At 36.0% G+C, this 17,571-nt stretch overlaps 1 protein-coding gene across 11 annotated transcripts in view; it reads left to right on the forward strand.

Annotated features, from left to right (window-relative positions):
* NEK1 (NIMA related kinase 1) overlaps window positions 1-17,571 on the forward strand; it is a 163,867-nt gene that overhangs the window by 100,960 nt on the left and 45,336 nt on the right. For 6 of the 11 annotated variants that reach the window (XM_074228981.1, XM_074228978.1, XM_074228980.1 and 3 more), the window contains 4 exons: window positions 2,769-2,834; window positions 2,918-3,140; window positions 14,719-14,871; window positions 17,202-17,399. In XM_074228981.1, the coding sequence (XP_074085082.1) occupies window positions 2,769-2,834; window positions 2,918-3,140; window positions 14,719-14,871; window positions 17,202-17,399 (640 nt within the window). The remainder of the gene's footprint in view (window positions 1-2,768; window positions 2,835-2,917; window positions 3,141-14,718; window positions 14,872-17,201; window positions 17,400-17,571) is intronic. The other 5 variants (XM_074228988.1, XM_074228983.1, XM_074228989.1 and 2 more) reach the window with 2 other exon arrangements.

A 17,571-nucleotide genomic window follows, 5' to 3' on the forward strand; every position in this document is an offset into this window, starting at 1 on the left:
GGTGTTTTTTTTTTTCTAATTTGAAGGTCTTTGTTCAAAGTCCACAATTTTTTCTCTGGATACAGATAGTATTCCCCATTGCAAATAGCCCCAAATTGTCCCTGATTGTTGCACTGATGGAATGAGCAAGTCCATCAAGGTTGATCATCACTCCCATGTTGCTGTTAGGGTGTACAGTGTTTTTCTGGTTCTGCTCATCTCAGCATCAGTTCATGCAAATCATTCCAGGCTTCCCTGAATTTCCATCCCTCCAGGTTTCTAATAGAACAATAGTGTTGGGGCAGCTAGGTGGTGCAGTGGATAGAGCACTGGCCCTGGAATCAGGAGTGCCAGAGTTCAAATCCAGCTTCAGGCACTTAATATTTACCTAGCTGTGTGGCCTTGGGCAAGCCACTTAACTCCATTTGCCTTGCAAAAAAATCTTAAAAAAAAAAAGAAGAACAATAGTGTTCCATGACATACTTATACCAGTTTTTTAAGCCATTCCCCAACTGAAGGACATTCACTTAATTTCCAATTATTTGCTACCACAAACGGGGCTGCTATGAATATTTTTTTGTACAAGTGATGTTTTTACCCTTTTTCATCATGTCTTCAGGGTATAGACCCAGTAGTGGTATTGCTGGATTGAAGGGTATGCACATTTTTGTTTCCCTTTTAGGCATAATTCCAAATTGCTCTCTAGAAAGGTTGGATGAGTTCACAGCTCCACCAGCAATGTATTAGTGTCCCAGATTTCCCACATCCCTTCCAACATTGATCATTGTCCTTTCTGGTCATGTTGGCCAGTCTGAGAGGTTTGAAGTGGTACTTCAGAGAAGCTTTAATTTGCATCTCTCTAATAAGTAATGATTTAAAGAAATTTTTCATATGAATGAATTGCTTTGATCTCCTCCTCTGTAAATTGCCTTTGCATATCCTTTGACCATTTGTCAATTGGGGAATGGTTTTTTTTCCAGATACCTTTGTTGAATCATTTCACCAACTAAGACTATAATGAAACTTGCTGATAGAGATACTTGACTTATGTTCATTTCATTTCATTGTCTTTTCTCTGGTAGAATAAAAAGTAAGGATTGTTTAATTTCTTAAATTTGTATTTCCACTGCTTAACAAATATCCTGACACATAATAAATGCTTGTTGATTGACTGGTCAGTCCTTCATAGTTGATAAATGATAATTCAGTCATCTCAGGTGATTATATTTAAGCAGTTTGTACATTCTTCCATTTTTTTTTTTTGGCACAACATTTGGTATTAAGTGACTTACACAGGGTCACACAACTAGTAGATGCCAAGTGTCTGAGACTGAATTTGAACTCAGGTCCTCCTGACTCCAACTACCTAGCTGCCCCCATTCTCTCTCATGTTGCTGGCTAATATAATATTTTATTAACGTGGTTGATTATGTGAATATAAAGGTTTTGGCTATTCAGTAAGAATTTTTTTTATGTTTTTTTTTTTTTTTGCAAGGCAAATGGGGTTAAGTGGCTTGCCCAAGGCCACACAGCTAGGTAATTATTAAGTGTCTGGATTTGAACCCAGTTACTCCTGACTCCATGCCGGTGCTTTATCTACTGCACCACCTAGCCCCACCCCTCAGTGCAAATTTCATATAAGAAGCAGTTGTTCCTCTATAAATAATTTTTCTCTCTAATAACTTAATTTCTTTCCTTCTAAAATAAATTTCTTTTGCACCCATTGAGTGCAACCTAGATGGTATCCAGACTTATGTATTCTCATCCAGTTGATCTTCTGTGGTTGTAATGACTGCTAATTCCCAACTACTTTTACTGGGTAAAATGAATGTTCTTTGTCTCATTTACTATTACTACTACTAAACTGACTAGTCTTGTTTTCTTTTATTTCCCTAAATGATGCAAAGTTTGAAGTAATACTTGTTGCTAAATAGTTTTTCTTTGTCTACTGACATAGTAAATATTTCTTCATCCCTACTTTTAAAACTTCCTGACTCTAGAAGCTTTTGCTTTCATATCTTTTTATACTTTCTAACTGCTTTTTCCGGGTTTCCATGTTAATATTAGAGCCTTAACTTTTTGTGAGCAGGTTAATCAAAAGAAAAATTGCATATTTGTTATCTTCTGAACAAATAGCTCATTTCTTATTCTCCTTATTTGCTTTGTTTTTGAAATAGAAGGTATTCTAATCAATTCCCAACTGTGATAATCTAGAAAAGAGAAAATATCAGTAAATTCAAATATTGTTTAAAAAACAAATCATTTTTGACTTAAGTTGAATCTACTAAATTTTTGATGAGATTTCTTCTTTTTTGTTTAAGTGACTTGCCCAGGGTCACACAGCTAGGTAATTATTAAGTGTCTAAGGTTGAATTTGAACTCAGGTCCTCCTGAATCCAGGGCCAGTGCTCTATCCATTGTGCCACCTAGATGGCCCCCCCAATGAGATTTCTTAAAAGAAAATTATGTTTAATATTTCATTGTCTTTTCTCTAGTGGATTAGAAATAGCCCTTTTCCTTTTTCCCCCTCTCTGTAAAAGAGAAAGTAATTACAAAAGATACAGATAATCCACATATTTGATCAAATAGTTGAGAATTTGCCTATAGACTATTATTTGATTGACTTTGAAATATTCTTAATATATTTAAATGAGTTCAAACTTTATGGAAATAAAATGGGGGAGATTCATAATAGAGGGCTGGGTAATCATAAATTAAAAGAGTAACACTTTTTAAGGAAGAATTTTTTTTTCCTGATATGTCTCATCTTGTATCTTTCTGTTTTAAAGGATGGAAGTTTAATTGACATTCAGGAAACTTCTGAAGAAATGAAAATGACTGATAATGCTCTTTCAGTAAGTAAAATTTTGTTAGCTTTCTCGATTTGCCCTTTTAATTTATATAAGTATTTCAAAATGTAAGACTATTACTATTACAGAATAAGCGAGAGATACTGCGTAGACTAAATCAAAACCTGAAGGCTCACAAAGAGGAAGATGAAAAGACACAAACCTTTGCAATTTATAAAATAACTATGAATGAAGACATTAAGGATCATCAGGAAGAAAAATCTGCATCATCAGAACGTAAGAAATGGGAGGTAGGAGGTCAACTGGAAATTCCTCTAGCCAAGTTAACCATTCAAGAAACCTTTCCTACAGGTGAGAATAATTATTAAAAATGTTGAAGATCTATAATTTTTCAAAGTTAAGCAGCAACTTTCTATTATTTATGTTAAATTATACAAAGAGAAATGTGAATTTATTGAAATCAAAAGCAGATGTCATTCTTTTGATTAATACATACATTTTATGCCCCCATAAGAACCCCAAATCAAGAAATGGAAATTTTCTTTTTTTAACTCAATATTTTTCTCAATATTTAATATTCATTTTATTTTTTTTAACATTTCATTTGTTTTCCAATTATATACAATAGTAATATGGACCCAGCATTTTTTGCAAGGCTCTGAATTCTGCAAATTTTACCCCTCCTCCCTTCCCCTCCTGCCAAAGGCTGTCTGACAGTCTCTACATTGTTTTTATGCCATAAATTGATGTAAATTGAATGTTATAAGAGTAAACATAAGAATAAACATAACCCCCCCCCCCAAGAAAATGGGAAACCTCAAGAATAGAGAGGAAAAAAAATGTACTTTAGTCTGTGTTCAGATTTCAATGACTCTGTCTCTGGGGTGAGTTGTGTTCTTTATCTTAAGTCCATCAGAGAAGTTGCTTCAATATTTTTCCCTCAGTTGCTATTACTAGTGGTACCTCCACTCTATTTCTCCCCACTCTCATTTATTCTATTCTTCCTTTCATCCTGGCTCTGCCCAAAGTGTGTAGAATCTGAGTACCCTCTCCCTCAATCTTCTGTCTCTTCTATCACCTATTCCCTCCTTCCCTCCACCCCCATTTCCCCCTCATCCCATCCCTTTCCTCCCATACTTCTCCAGGGCAAGACAGATTTCCTCACCCTATTAAGTGTGTATGTCATTTCCTCCCTGAGCCATTTCTGATGAGAATGAAGGTTTACTCACTCCCCCTTGCTTCCCCCCCATTGAAAAAGCTTTTTTTTTTTGACTCATGTGAAATCTCTTGGCTTCTTCTTCATCTCCTTTTCCTTCCAGTATTTTCCCCCATTGACTCTATCTCTTTACCACATCATACCATTATATTCTGCTCCTTCCTATGTCCTGTGTTTATATGCTCCTTCTAACCATTCTTATAAATGAGAAAGTTCATATGAGTTATCAATATCTTCTTCCCGTGCAGGAATACAAACAGTTCAACATCATCAAGTTCATCATAGTTAGTCCCTCTCTTCCACTCCCTCTATGGTTCACCAGAGTCCTGTACCTGGCGATCAAACTTTCTGTTCAGCTCTGGTTGTCTTGTTCGGAAAGTTTGAAAGTCCCTTATTTCATTGAAAATCCATCTTTTCCCCTGAAAGTGGGGATGTTCAGTTTTGCTGGGTAGTTGATACTTGGTTGCAAACCAGGATCTTTTGCCTTCTGGAATATCATATTCCAATCCCTATGAGCCCTTAATGTAGATGCTGCCAGATCCTGTCTATGGAGCCTCGGTAGTTGAATTGTCTGTTTCTGGCAGCTTTTAGAATTTTCTCTTTGATTTGGGAGTTTTGGAATTTGGCTAGAATATTCCTGGAAGTTTTTCTTTTGGGATCTCTTTCAGGAGGTGACTGGTGAGTTCTCTCAATTTCTATTTTACCCTCTGCTTCTAGGATCTCAGGACAATTTTGCTATATTATTTCTTGAAAAATGAAGTCTGGGTTCTTCTCCTGGTCATGGCTTTCAGATAGTCCAATAATTTTTAAATTATTTCTTCTGGATCTGTTTTCAAGGTTGGTTGTTTTTCCACTGAGATATTTCACATTTTCTTCTAATTTTTGGCTTTTTTGGAAGAGTTTTATTTCTTCCTGCTTTTTTGCAAAGTCATCAGCTTCCTTTAGTTCCATTTGGCATTTGAAGGAATTATTTTCTTCAGAAAGCTTTTTTTTAATCTCCTTTTCCAGCTGGCCAATTCTGCTTTTTAAGGCATTCTTCTTCTCATTTGCCTTTTGTTTTGCTTTTTTCATTAGGCCTCTACTGGTTTTTAAGATATCATTTTCTTCATTATTTTTTGTGTATCTTTCACCAAGCTGTTGATTTGGTTTTCATGATTTTTCTTCATTGCTCTAATTTCTCCTCCCAATTTTTCCTCCACCTCCCTTAATTGCTTTTTTTTTTTAGCTCATCCACAGTCTGACCCCATTTTCTATTTCTCTTGGAGGTTTTGGATAGGGAAGCTTCGATTTTGTCACCATCTAAGAATGTGTTTTGATTTTCCATGGGACTAAAGTAATTCTCTATAGTCAGATTCTTCTTTTTCTGTTGTTTACTCATTTCCTCAGCCCAAGGCTAATTTACAGCACTTCCAAGTTTTGGGTTTTTTTTTTTTTGGAACACCCCACTGGGACCTTTATTCCTCCCAGGTCTTATGCTTTCTAAGACTGTGCTTTGATTTATAGATGACCACAGCATTGACCTCTGCCCAGGGGCTATAAGGCAGGATCCAGCTATCTTAGTATGGAAGCCCAAACTGCAATCTAGGTCTGAGTGTAGGCAAACAGCAGAGTCCTACCCCAGGCAAAGCAGGGAAATCTCTACAGACTTCCCTGGGGGTGCAGCTTGGTTTCTTCTGATTCTCACCGCAACTGGTGCTCCTCACTCCTTGCTCACCCAGGTGCAGCAGAGTTCTTTCACCACCCCTTCCAGCTATTAGGGGTGACGTCTCTGCTGGGTTGGGCTGTGCCATGGTTTTTTTTCCAGTCCCAGGTCCTGGTGAAGCACACCTTTCCTGCGCAACTTCTAAGTTATCTTTGACTGGAAAAATGTATGACTCAGTCTTTCTATGGGTTCTGCCCCTCTAAATTTTGGCTAGAGCCATCCTTTGTTTTTTGGGGGGTTGGAGGGGTCAGAGTTGTCAGGGAACCCTGCCTTCACACCACCATCTTGGCTCTGCCCCCCATATTAATTTTAAGAAAATTTTTTAGTTCCACATTCTCTTTCTCTCTTCCCTTGTCCCTTAAATTGACAATATAGGAAATTTCTATTTATTGCAGTGATGCAAAGTCCATTTCTATGTTGCAAAAGAAAACAGACCAAAAACAAAAAAAAAAATCCCCAAGAAAAAGAAAAGAAAAGAAAGAAAACGTTTTCTTTGATCTGCATTCAGGCTCAGTTCTTTGTGCGAAACATTTTTTAAATTATTTATTTATTTATTTCCATATTACTACAATAGTCTCCTTGTAAAAGTAAATATAATCTCCCCACTCCCTCCACAAAGACAGAGGAACCTCAAGAAAAATAAAGTAAGAGAAAATGAAAAAAATATATACTTCAATCTGTGTTCTGTCTTTGGGATGGGTTGCATTCTTTATCATAAGTTCATCAGAGAAGTTGTTTAAATAGTGTTTTCCTTACAGTTTCTATTGCTAACTGTTCCCCTCCATTCTATTCCTTTGACCGTTCACATTTATTCTAAAGCTCTTTCCTTTCACCATGTCCCTGCTGAGAAGTCTTGTATCTGATTATTGTCTTCTATAATCTTCCTTCTCTTCCATCACTTATACAATTGCCCCTCCTCCTGTCTCCTTTCTCCCATCCCTTTCCTCTCCTTTTCCTCTAGGGCAAGAGAGATTTCTATCCTATTGAGTGTGTATGTTATTTCCTCTCTGAGCCACTACTGATAAGAATGAAGGCTCATTTTTTCCCTCCTCATCTTCCCCCCACTTCCACTCCATTGCAAAAGCTTTTTCTTGACTCTTATGAGAAATGTTAGCCCATTTTGCCTCTCCCTTCCCTTTCTCCCAGTACATTCTTTTATCCATTAACTCCATTTATACTATATTATACCATTATATTCAGCTTCTTCCTGTTCCTTGTGTATATATGCTCCCTCTAACTGCTCTTATGATATCATGAGTTATTGGTATTATCTTCCCATGCATAAATATAAGCAGTTCAATATCATTAAGTTCCTAATTATTTCCCCTTCCCATCCTCCCTCTCTATTCTTTACCTGAGTCCTGTCTTTACCTGAGTCCTGAATTTGAAGATCAAACCTTCTGTTCACCTCTGGTCATTTCAACAGGGAAGTTTAAAAGTCCCCTGTTTCATTGAAAGTCCATCTTTTCCCCTGAAAGAGGATGTTCTGTTTTGCTGGGTAGTTGATTCTTAGTTGTAATCCAAGCTCTTTTACTTTCCAGAATATCACATTCCAAGCCCTACAAACCCTTAATGTAGACTCTGCCAAATCCTGTGTAATCCTGACTGTGGAGGCCACAATTGTTGAATTGTTTCTTTGTGGCTGCTTGTAATATTTTCTCTTTGACTTGGAAGTTCTGGAACTTGGCTATAATATTCCTTGGGAGTTTGCGGGGGGGGGGGGTCGCTTTGAGGAGTTCATTGGTGGATTCTTTCAATTTCTATTTTATTTCTATTTTACCCTCTGCTGCTAGCATCTCAGTGCAATTTTACTGGATTATTTCCTGAAAAATGAAGCCTGGGGGCAGTTAGGTGGTGCGGTTAATAGAGCACCAGCTCAGGAATCAGGAGGACCTGAGTTCAAATGTGACCTCAGGCACTTAACAATTGCCTAGCTGTGACTTAACTGCATTGCTTTAAATAAAATTTTAAAAAATATTAAAAAAGAAAAATGAAGCCTAGGCTCTTTTCCATGACTTTCAGATAGCCCATTAATTTTTAAATTATCTCTTCTGGATCAGTTTTCCAGATCAGTTATTTTGCCAGTGAGATAGTTCACATTTTCTTCTAGTTTTTCATTCTTTTGATTTACTTTTATTGTTTCTTGATTGCTTTCACTCTCTGATAAACCTTCTCACACCTGGTCATTATCCCCTACACCTTACAGTAAACCCCTGTAGGTTTTCATTCGAACCCTGGTTCCCACCCCCACTTCATAATTTCCATTCCCCTCACCCTCTTACCCCCATATCCCAAATAAATGCTACCAACTCCTTCCACTGTACCCTGTGGAAAGCCAGTCCACCATAGGTGACAAGTTTTCCTTCATTCTAAATCTTTTCCTTTCCTACTCTTTGCATCTTTTGACAATCACTGAAACCTGACTTCCCCTGATGACCCAGCCTCTTTGCCTACCCATTATATTCCTGACTACAGTGCTCATATCATTCATTTCCCTTGTCTTACTAGTTGTGTTACAGGAGTTGGAATACCCCTTGATTACTCACTGCCACTTCCCATCTACTCCCTCCTCTTTACACCTAGTCTATTCTACTGGTCCACCACTCTATTTCTTAGCCAATACCAAACAATTTTGATGACTGATGCTTTATAATATAATTTTAGATCTGGTAGTGCTAAGCCACCTTCGTTTGCATTTTTTTTTCATTAAGCTCCTGGCAATTCTTGACTTTTTATTTCTCCATATGAATTTACTTACAATTTTTTCTAACTCATTAAAGTAATTTTTTGGAATTTTGATTGGTAGGGCATTAAACAGTTTAGTTTTGGTAGAATTGTCATTTTTATTATATTAGCTCTCCCTATCTGTGAGCAGTTGATATTTGCCCAGTTATTTAAATCTGATTTAATTTGTGTGAGAAGTGTTTTATAATTGTTTTCAAAAAGATTCTGAATCTGTCTTGGCAAATAGACTCCCAAATATTTTACACTGTCTGAGGTTACTTTGAATGGGATTTCTCTTTCTAGCTCTTCCTGCTGTTTCTTGCTAGACATATATAGAAAAGTTGAGGATTTATGAGGGTTTATTTTATAACCTGCAACTTTGCTAAAATTGCTAATTGTTTCCAGTAGTTTTTTAGATGATTTCTTGGGATTCTCTAGGTAGACCATCATGTCATCTGCAAAGAGTGAGAGTTTTGTCTCTTCCTCAATTCTAATTCCTTTAATTTCTTTTTCTTCTCTAATTGCTGATGCTAACATTTCTAATACAATATTGAATAGTAGTGGTGATAATGGGCACTCTTCTTTGACCTCTGATATTATTGGGAATGCTTCTAGCCTCTCCCCATTGAATATAATGCTTGTTGATGGTTTCAGATAGATACTGCTAATTATTTTAAGGAACAGTCCATTTATTCCTACACTCTCTAGTGTTTTTAATAGGAATGGATGCTGTATTTTGTCAAAAGCTTTTTCAGCATCTATTGATATGATCATATGATTTCTGATAGGTTTGTTGTGTATATAATTGAGTATATTAACAGCTTTCCTAATATTGAACCAACCTGCATTCCTGGAATAAATCCTACTTGATCATAATGTATTATCCTAGTGATGACTTGCTGTAGTCGTTTTGCTAAGATTTTATTTAGGATTTTTGCATTCATCAGGGAAATGGGTCATAATTTTCTTTCTCTGTTTTAACTCTTCCTGGTTTAGGTAACAGTACCACATTGGTTTCGTAGAAAGAGCTAGGCAGAGTTCCATCTTTCCCTATTTTTCCAAAGAGTTTATATAGGATTGGAACCAATTGTTCCTTAAATGTTTGGTAGAATTCACTTGTGAATCCATCAGGCCCTGGAGATTTTTTTTTAGGGAGTTCAATAATGGCTTGTTGAATTTCGTTTTCTGAGATAGGGTTGTTTAGGTATTTAATCTCTTCTTCATTTAACCTGGGCAACTTATATTTTTGTAAATATTCATCCATTTCACTTAGATTATCAAATTTATTGACATAGAGTTGGGCAAAATAATTTCGAATTATTACTTTAATTTCCTCCTCATTGGTGCTGAGTTCATTTATAATACTAGCAATTTGGTGTTCTTTCTTTTTTTAATCAAATTGACCAGAGGTTTATCGATTTTATTGGTTTTTTCATAATACCAACCTTTGGTTTTACTTATTGATTCAATAGTTTTTTTGCTTTCGATTTTATTAATTTCTCCTTTAATTTTTAGAATTTCTAATTTGGTATTTGATTGGAGATTTTTTGATTTGTTCTTTCTCTAATTTTTGTAGTTGCATGTGTAGTTCATTGATTTCCTCTTTCTCCAATTTATTCATATAATCATTTAGAGCTATAACATATCCCTTGAGAGTTGCTTTGAATGAATCCCATAGGTTTTGGTATGTTGTTTCATTATTATCATTATCTAGGATAAAATGGTTAATTCTGTCTATAATTTGTTTTTTGGTCCACTCATTTTTTAAAATGAGGTTATTCAGTTTTCCAATTTGTTCTGGGTCTATATCTCCTTGGCCCAGTATTGCATATGACTTTTATTGCATTGTAATCTGAGAAAGATGTATTCACTTTCTGCCTTTCTGCTGTTGATCATTAGGTTTTTATTTCCTAGTACATGGGCAGTTTTTGTATAAGTTCCATGTAATGCAGAGAACAAGGTATATTCCTTTCTATCCCCATTCAGTTTCCTCCATAAGTCTACCATATCTAATTTTTCTAACAATCTATTTACCTCCTTAACTACTTTATTATCTATTTTCTGATTCGGTTTTTCTAGATCTGATAGTGGGAGGTTGAGGTCTCCCACTAGTAGAGTTTTACTGTCTATGTCTTCCAGTAGTTCTTTCAGCTTCTCCTCTAAGAATTTGGGTGCTGTCCCACTGGGTGCATATATATTCAATATTGAAATGACTTTATTGTCTATGGTACCTTTTAGGAGGATAAAGTTTCCTTCCTTATCTCTTTTAACGCTATCTATTTTTGCTGCTGCTTTGTCTGAGATAAGGATTGCTGCCCCTGCTTTGCTGAAGCAAAATATATTTTGCTCCAACCTTTTACCTTTACTCTATATGTATCTCTCTGCTTCAAATGAGTTTCTTGTAAGCAGCATATTGTAGGATTCTGGTTTTTAATCCACTCTGCTATTTGCTTACGTTTTAAGGGAGAGTTCATCCCATTCACATTCAAGGTTATGATTACTAATTCTTTATTGCCCTCTGTGCTATCTTCCCTCTGTCTATTTTTCCCCCTTTCCCCCTTTTATCCATATTCCCCAGTATTTTTGTTTTTGAATACCACCCCCTTCAGTGTGTTTGCCCTCCTATATCACACCCTCCCGTTTCTTCCCCCTTTCCCTTTTTCCCTTTTCCCTTCCCTTCCTTTTGTTATTTCCCCTTATTTCCCCCACTCCCCTTTCCTTTCTCCGTCCCCCCTCCCCTTTTCCCCTTTTAATACTTGAAAGGTTAGATGTTTTATAAGTTAACTGAGTATGTGTAGGTTGACTTTAAGAGCCAAGTCTGATGAGAAGAAGATTCAGGTGTTTCTCCTCTGCTCCCTTATCCCCCCCTATTACCATAGGTTTTTTGTACCTCTTAGTGTAATGAGATTTGTCCCATTCAATCCTCTCCCTCCTCCTGTCTCTTTCCTGTCCCCCTTTTTATGGAGGTTAGATCATTCTATCTAAGTCATAGAAAATTCTGAGTGTCTGTCCCTTCTAGTTCAGTATATTCTATTGAATAGAGTCAAAATCCCCGAGAGTTATTAGAGCCTTTCTCCCAAGTGGGGTTAAAGCCAGTTACATCCCATTAGACAGCAGTCTCATGGATAGGTCATGGATGTCCATCATTTCTGGCTAGGTATATTCTCTCTGTTAGAGTTACATTTCTCAGGATTTATGAGAGTCTCTCCCCACCCCCATGCTGGTATGTAGCCAGTTTCAATTTACTGGATTGCAGTTTTTTTTCTTTTACCACCCCCCCCTTTTTTTTTACCTTTTCATGTGTCTCTTGAACCTCCTGTTTGATGTCCAAATTTTCTGTTTAGCTCTGGTCTTTTCATCAGAAATTTTTGGAATTCTTCCATTTCCTTAAATGTCCATCTTTTTCCCTGGAAGAGAAGGCTCAGCTTTGCAGGAAAGTAGATTCTTGGCTGCATTCCAAGCTCCCATGCTCTTTGAAATATCTTGTTCCAGGCCCTTCGATCCCTTAAAGTTGATGCAGCCAGGTCCTGTGGGATCCTTACTGTGGCTCCTTGATATTTAAATTGTTTCTTTCTGGCTGCTTGCAGGATTTTCTCTTTTATCTGATAGTTCTGGAGTTTGGCCACAACATTCCTTGGTGTTTTCATTTTAGGATCTTTTTCTGGTGGGGATCAATGTACTTTTTCAATAACTACTTTGCCCTCCGATTCCATGATATTGGGGCAATTTTCCATCACTACATCCTGTAATATTAAGTCCATGCTTTTTTTCTCTTCAATGTTTTCAGGAAGTCCTATAATTTTCAGGTTGCCCCTCCTGGATCTATTCTCGAGGTCAGTGGTTTTGTTGATGAGGTATTTTACATTTGCTTCTATTTTTTCTATTTTTTAATTTTGTTTAACTGACTCTTGCTGTCTCATGGAATCATTAGTTTCTGTAGACTCCGTTCTTTTTTGGGGGGAGGAGTTTTCTTCATTAACGTTTTGCAATTCCTTTTCCAATTGGTCAATTCTGCTTTTGAAAGAGCTTTCCATTTGACCAATTGAGGTTTTGAGAGAATTAATTTCTTTTTGCATTTGCTCATTTGAGGATCTGAGAGATTTATTGTCTTTTTGTGTTTGTCCAGTTGTACTTTCTAAGGTTTTTTTTTTCTTGTTGCAAGGTATTAATTGTCTCTCCCAAATTTTTAAGCTCCTTCCTTATTTCTTCAAGGAAGTCTTTCTGTGCTGGAGACCAGATTGTATTCTCCTCAGAGGTTCCAGGTCTCTCTGAGTTGGAGTCTTTCCCTTCCAGGAATTTTTCTATGGATCCACCTTTCCGCTGACCCTTCTTCATTATGCTAAGACCTTGAGTTGGGGGGGGGGCTGGTTTACCTGGGCTTGGGATTGCTAAAGGCTTTACTGAGTGCAGTTTCTCTGGCTGGCCAGTAGGAGGTGCTGGTTGCTTCCTCTGGAGTGTCTGTGACCTTGGTTGAGGCCTTCTCCCTTTGCTTGAGGGAAGGAATTGGAGCTATTGAATTCTGTTGCCTTCAATCAATGGTGGGCTTTACCCTGGCCTGAGGTGATTCCTCAGCTGGGCTGGTTCTTTTGCTCACACACCTGGGCTGCTGCTTCGGGAGACAAATCCTGAGGTAGGTTTTCCTCTCCTGGCTTTTCCTTCTGGGTTTCCTGGTTTGGATTTCTTCTAAGAGGTTTGTTTCATGTGCTAGATGGGGAAGAGATCAGGAGACTTTAGAACTGTGCCTGTCTTCTCTCCACCATCTTGGCCGGAAGTTCCCTCCTTGTACTCTTGATTCCACTGGTAGTAGTTTGCCTCCTTGCTGTTCCACAAACAAGCACTCCAACTCAGGGCGCCAGGCCTTTTCTCTTTGTTGTGCCTCATCTCTGTAATACTCTTTCTCCATTGACCTCCATAACTTCCTTCCCAGTTCCAAATAAAATCATTTTGGGGTTTTGTTTTTTAACTGAAAACCTTTCCAAATTGCCCTTAATTCTAGTGCCTTCATTGTATCAGTGATTTTCTGTTTATCCTACATTTAAAATTTTCTTGGGTTTTTTTTTTTTGCATAGTTACATGTTGTCTCCCCATTAGACTGTAGGCTTCATGATGGCAGGAACTGTCTTTTGCCTTTCTTTGTGTTCCCAGCTCTTAGCACAGAGCTTAGTGACTAAGATGAGGAAGGAGAGAGTTCCAGATATGGAAGATAACCAAAAATACAGAGTTGGGGAGAAGGAGTGTCTTTCAGACTATAGCAAGGAGGGCATATTCTTTTCTATAAGTTTTGCTGTGACTTCTTAATTGAAATTTTTAAAATTATCATATAGACATTTTATTTATTTTTCCAATTACATACAATGGTAGTTTCTACCAATCATTTGTTTTGCAAGGTTTTGAGTTTTACAATTTTTCTCCCTCCCTCTCCTCGACTGAAAGTAGTCTGATACAAGCTTACATCATGCTAAACATAGATTAAAATTGAATGTGTTGTGAGAGGAGAATCTGATCCAAAAGGAAGAAAGCATCATTACATTCAACTTAGATCAATGGAAACATGGAAACACTGTAAGGACTAGCAAACTGCCTTCTGTGGAGGGTGAAGGGAGGGAAGCAAGATTAAGGGAGAAAATTTTAAAATTCAATAAAATAAAATCTTGCAAAAGAAAACAAAAGGAAGAAAGAAAACATTAGAGATAAAAAAATTCTACATAAGAGAACTTTTAAAAATTGGAGATACTATGCTTTAATCTTCATTTAAACTCCACAGTTCCTTCTCTAGATGTGGATGGCATTCCCCATCACAAGTCCTCTAAAATTGTCCCTGATTGTTGCACTGATGAAATGAGCAAGTCCATCATGGTTGCACGCACCCCATGTTGTTGTTGGTGTGTATTATGTTCTTCTGGTTTTCTTCATTTCATTCAGCATCAATCGATGCAAGTCTTTCCAGGTTTTTCTTTAACTGAAAAAAAAAATTTTAAGTGATATTTTATTTTAAAAGACTAATATCTTAGTTTTCCTTTTTTTAGTTGAAGCTTTCCTTTGGTCTTTTTCTTCCAGCCTTGTTGGTTTCCATCCCCTAATCTTATTAATCATCTTTTTTAAAACAAATAGCCCTCGATGCAGTATATAATATGAACATTAAAAATAAATAATAACTAAATTTAAGAATATAAATGCTGGCTTACAGTCAACCATGCAAATGATATGCTAATTTAATGTTATAATAGTCTCATGCTGACCATTTTGTTATAATCATTTCAATTTCTCTTTTTCTTTTCATCTTATAGAACTTACAGGGGGACATGTTATTAAACTAGATATGGAAGGATCTCCAAGAAGAGCCTGGGGGAAAAGTCCAACAGAATCTGTTCTTAAGATTCTTGGAGAAGCTGAACTACAACTTCAGACACAATGTTTCGATGAGATGACACTTCAAAATGGTAAAATGGAACTAAATATTTTAAGTGAATATTTTAATATATCTATTTACAAGAATAAGATATTGTATCATTTATAGAAATGCTAAATAAATTATATTTATAAAAGACATATATCATTTAATGACAGGTAAATATAACCTGATTGTGATTTCATCTTAACCTAGGAGGTTGAATACATTTAATTTGAGGATAACTGTGGTTCAATAAGAAGAAATGAAAAAAGTAAAAGTCTGAAAAGTCATTACCATAAGAGTAGAATTTTTTGGCAAAACAAATGTTTTGATTTTTTTTTTTTAGGTTTTTGCAAGGCAAATAGGGTTAAGTGGCTTGCCCAAGGCCACGCAGCTAGGTAATTATTAAATGTCTGAGACTGGATTTAAACCCAGGGACTCCTGACTCCAAGGTCGGTGCTTTATCCACTGTGCCACCTAGCCACCCCTGTTTTGATTTTTTTAAAATAAGAAATGTGCTATCTACCAGTGGTTTGGGAAGTAGACTTATTGACAGTTGATAAAAATTTATAACAAAGAATATCTTAGATACAGATGCATTTGTAAAATAAGGTAATTCTGGTTTTAAAGTGCTGTATTTAATAAGACTGCCCTTGGGGCGGCTAGGTGGCACAGTAGATAGAGCACCAGCCCTGGAGTCAGAAGTCCCTAAGTTCAAATCTGGCCTCAGACATTTAATAATTACCACTTAGCCCCATTGCCTTGCAAAAAAACAAAAAAAGACTGCCCTGGATTCTGATCCTGCCTCTAACACTTAGCTAAGCTGTATGAACATGTGCAACTCACTTAAACTTTCTTGAGTCTTGATTTACTCATTTATAAAATGAAGCTAATACCTCTCAGAGTTTTGGGGAAATTCTGATAAAGTAATGTATACAGAAGGATTTATAAACTTTAAAATTCTATAGTTTTAAAAAATGTTTTAAATAAAAAATTGTAAAAAAATTTTTCATATAAATCAGAAAGAAAGGTGTTCCCAGGTTCTTAGAGCTTCTTACAGCTACATAAAAAAAATTGAAATACAAAGGCAAAAATAAAAATAATCCCCGTCTATTATATGGAAATAACTCTTCCATCAGTTATTCAGTAGAGAATACACCCAAAGTAATTTTTGAACTGGGCAGGGAATACAAATAGGGTGTTCACACAGAATCCTCTCTACCATGTATTCATTTTATTAGAGTAATTTTATCTTTTTTTCACAATACATTAGAAAAATTAAAATTTATGTAAATTAAATTAGAAAAACCATACTATCCATTATTTGAAATGAAAGTACAGCAAGATATTATACATATAAAGCTAATTGAATCTGTATGCTTGAAACAGAATGGATTTTGTTTAATCTCTTTTAATAAATATATATAAAATTTTATTTCATTATTTTCCAGGTACATTTTAAAAATTTTTTAACATTTTTGAAATTTTGAGTTCCAATTCCCCTCTTCTTTCCAGCACCTACCCCTCACCCTTTGAGAAGATAATGAATATAATATTGTTTATACATATGAAATCTTGATAATATTTTCATATTAGCAATGTTGTGAAAAAATACATACACACATACAAAAAAATATGCCTTAATTTGTATCCAATGTCATCACTTTCTTTCTCTGGAGATGGATAGCCTTTTTCATCATGAATCCTTTGGAATTCTCTTTAATAATTGTATTTATCAGAGTAACTAAATTTTTTACAATTGACTATCCCTAGAAGATTGTTAATGGTGCTCAGTAGTTTTCTGGTTCTGCTTATTTTCCCTTTTTGTCAGTTCAACTTTTGGGCACAGATGTTTTGATCAATCTCCATAATTTGCTATAAGAAGTTAAATAAGATGTTACTGAATATTGTTTTTTAGAAAATCTGGAGGGAGGGGAAGCATTTTTTTTCCCTCCACAGCCTAACATCTGCCTTAGCTATTATGTACAGTTCAAGTACAGTGCTGATATTTCTACAAATTAATTACTTCAGTAAAAATTCTGCAACCTGGAATTTATGAAATGTTCTTGGCTAGAAACTAGCTAGGATTTTCTGTTAATAGCACAATTTTTTTTTTTTTAGGTTTTTGCAAGGCAAATGGGGTTAAGTGGCTTGCCCAAGGCCACACAGATAGGTAATTATTAAGTGTCTGAGACCAGATTTGAACCCAGGTATTACTGACTCCAGGGCTGGTGCTTTATCCACTGTGCCACCTAGCCGCCCCAATAGCACACTTTAAAAAAAAAATGTTTCTCAGACGTCATTACAAATTAAATTCAAAGCCTTTGTAAAGTCTTTTAACTTTTTTTTGTGTGGGGGTGGTGGTTCTTGTTTCCCCAGAAAGCTTTGAAGAAAAGAACTACAAAACTTCAGGTGCGGGGGAAAAAGAAGTACAATGTATTCCTGATAACATGGATCATTTACCTGTAGTTGATAAAGCTATAGATAGCAAAAACTCTGGAGAGCCAGAACTTAAGGAATCAGATGAATTTTTACGGATGGTGTTAAAACCAGTTGTGATGGAAGAAAAGTCGGATGGTATGGTTGCTAATTGTTTTTTGTTTTTTGTTTTTTGTTTTTGATCTGGATCTGTCAGTTAATGAACAAACATTTGTTAAGCCCTTATAAGTAAATAAGTAAAATAAAATAAGTAAAAAATAAAAAATAGTCTCTGCCCTCAAGGAGCTTATATTCTAATAAGGGAAGGTGA

The sequence above is a fragment of the Macrotis lagotis genome, chromosome 3, assembly GCF_037893015.1.
Source record: "Macrotis lagotis isolate mMagLag1 chromosome 3, bilby.v1.9.chrom.fasta, whole genome shotgun sequence".
Taxonomy (NCBI): domain Eukaryota; kingdom Metazoa; phylum Chordata; class Mammalia; order Peramelemorphia; family Peramelidae; genus Macrotis; species Macrotis lagotis.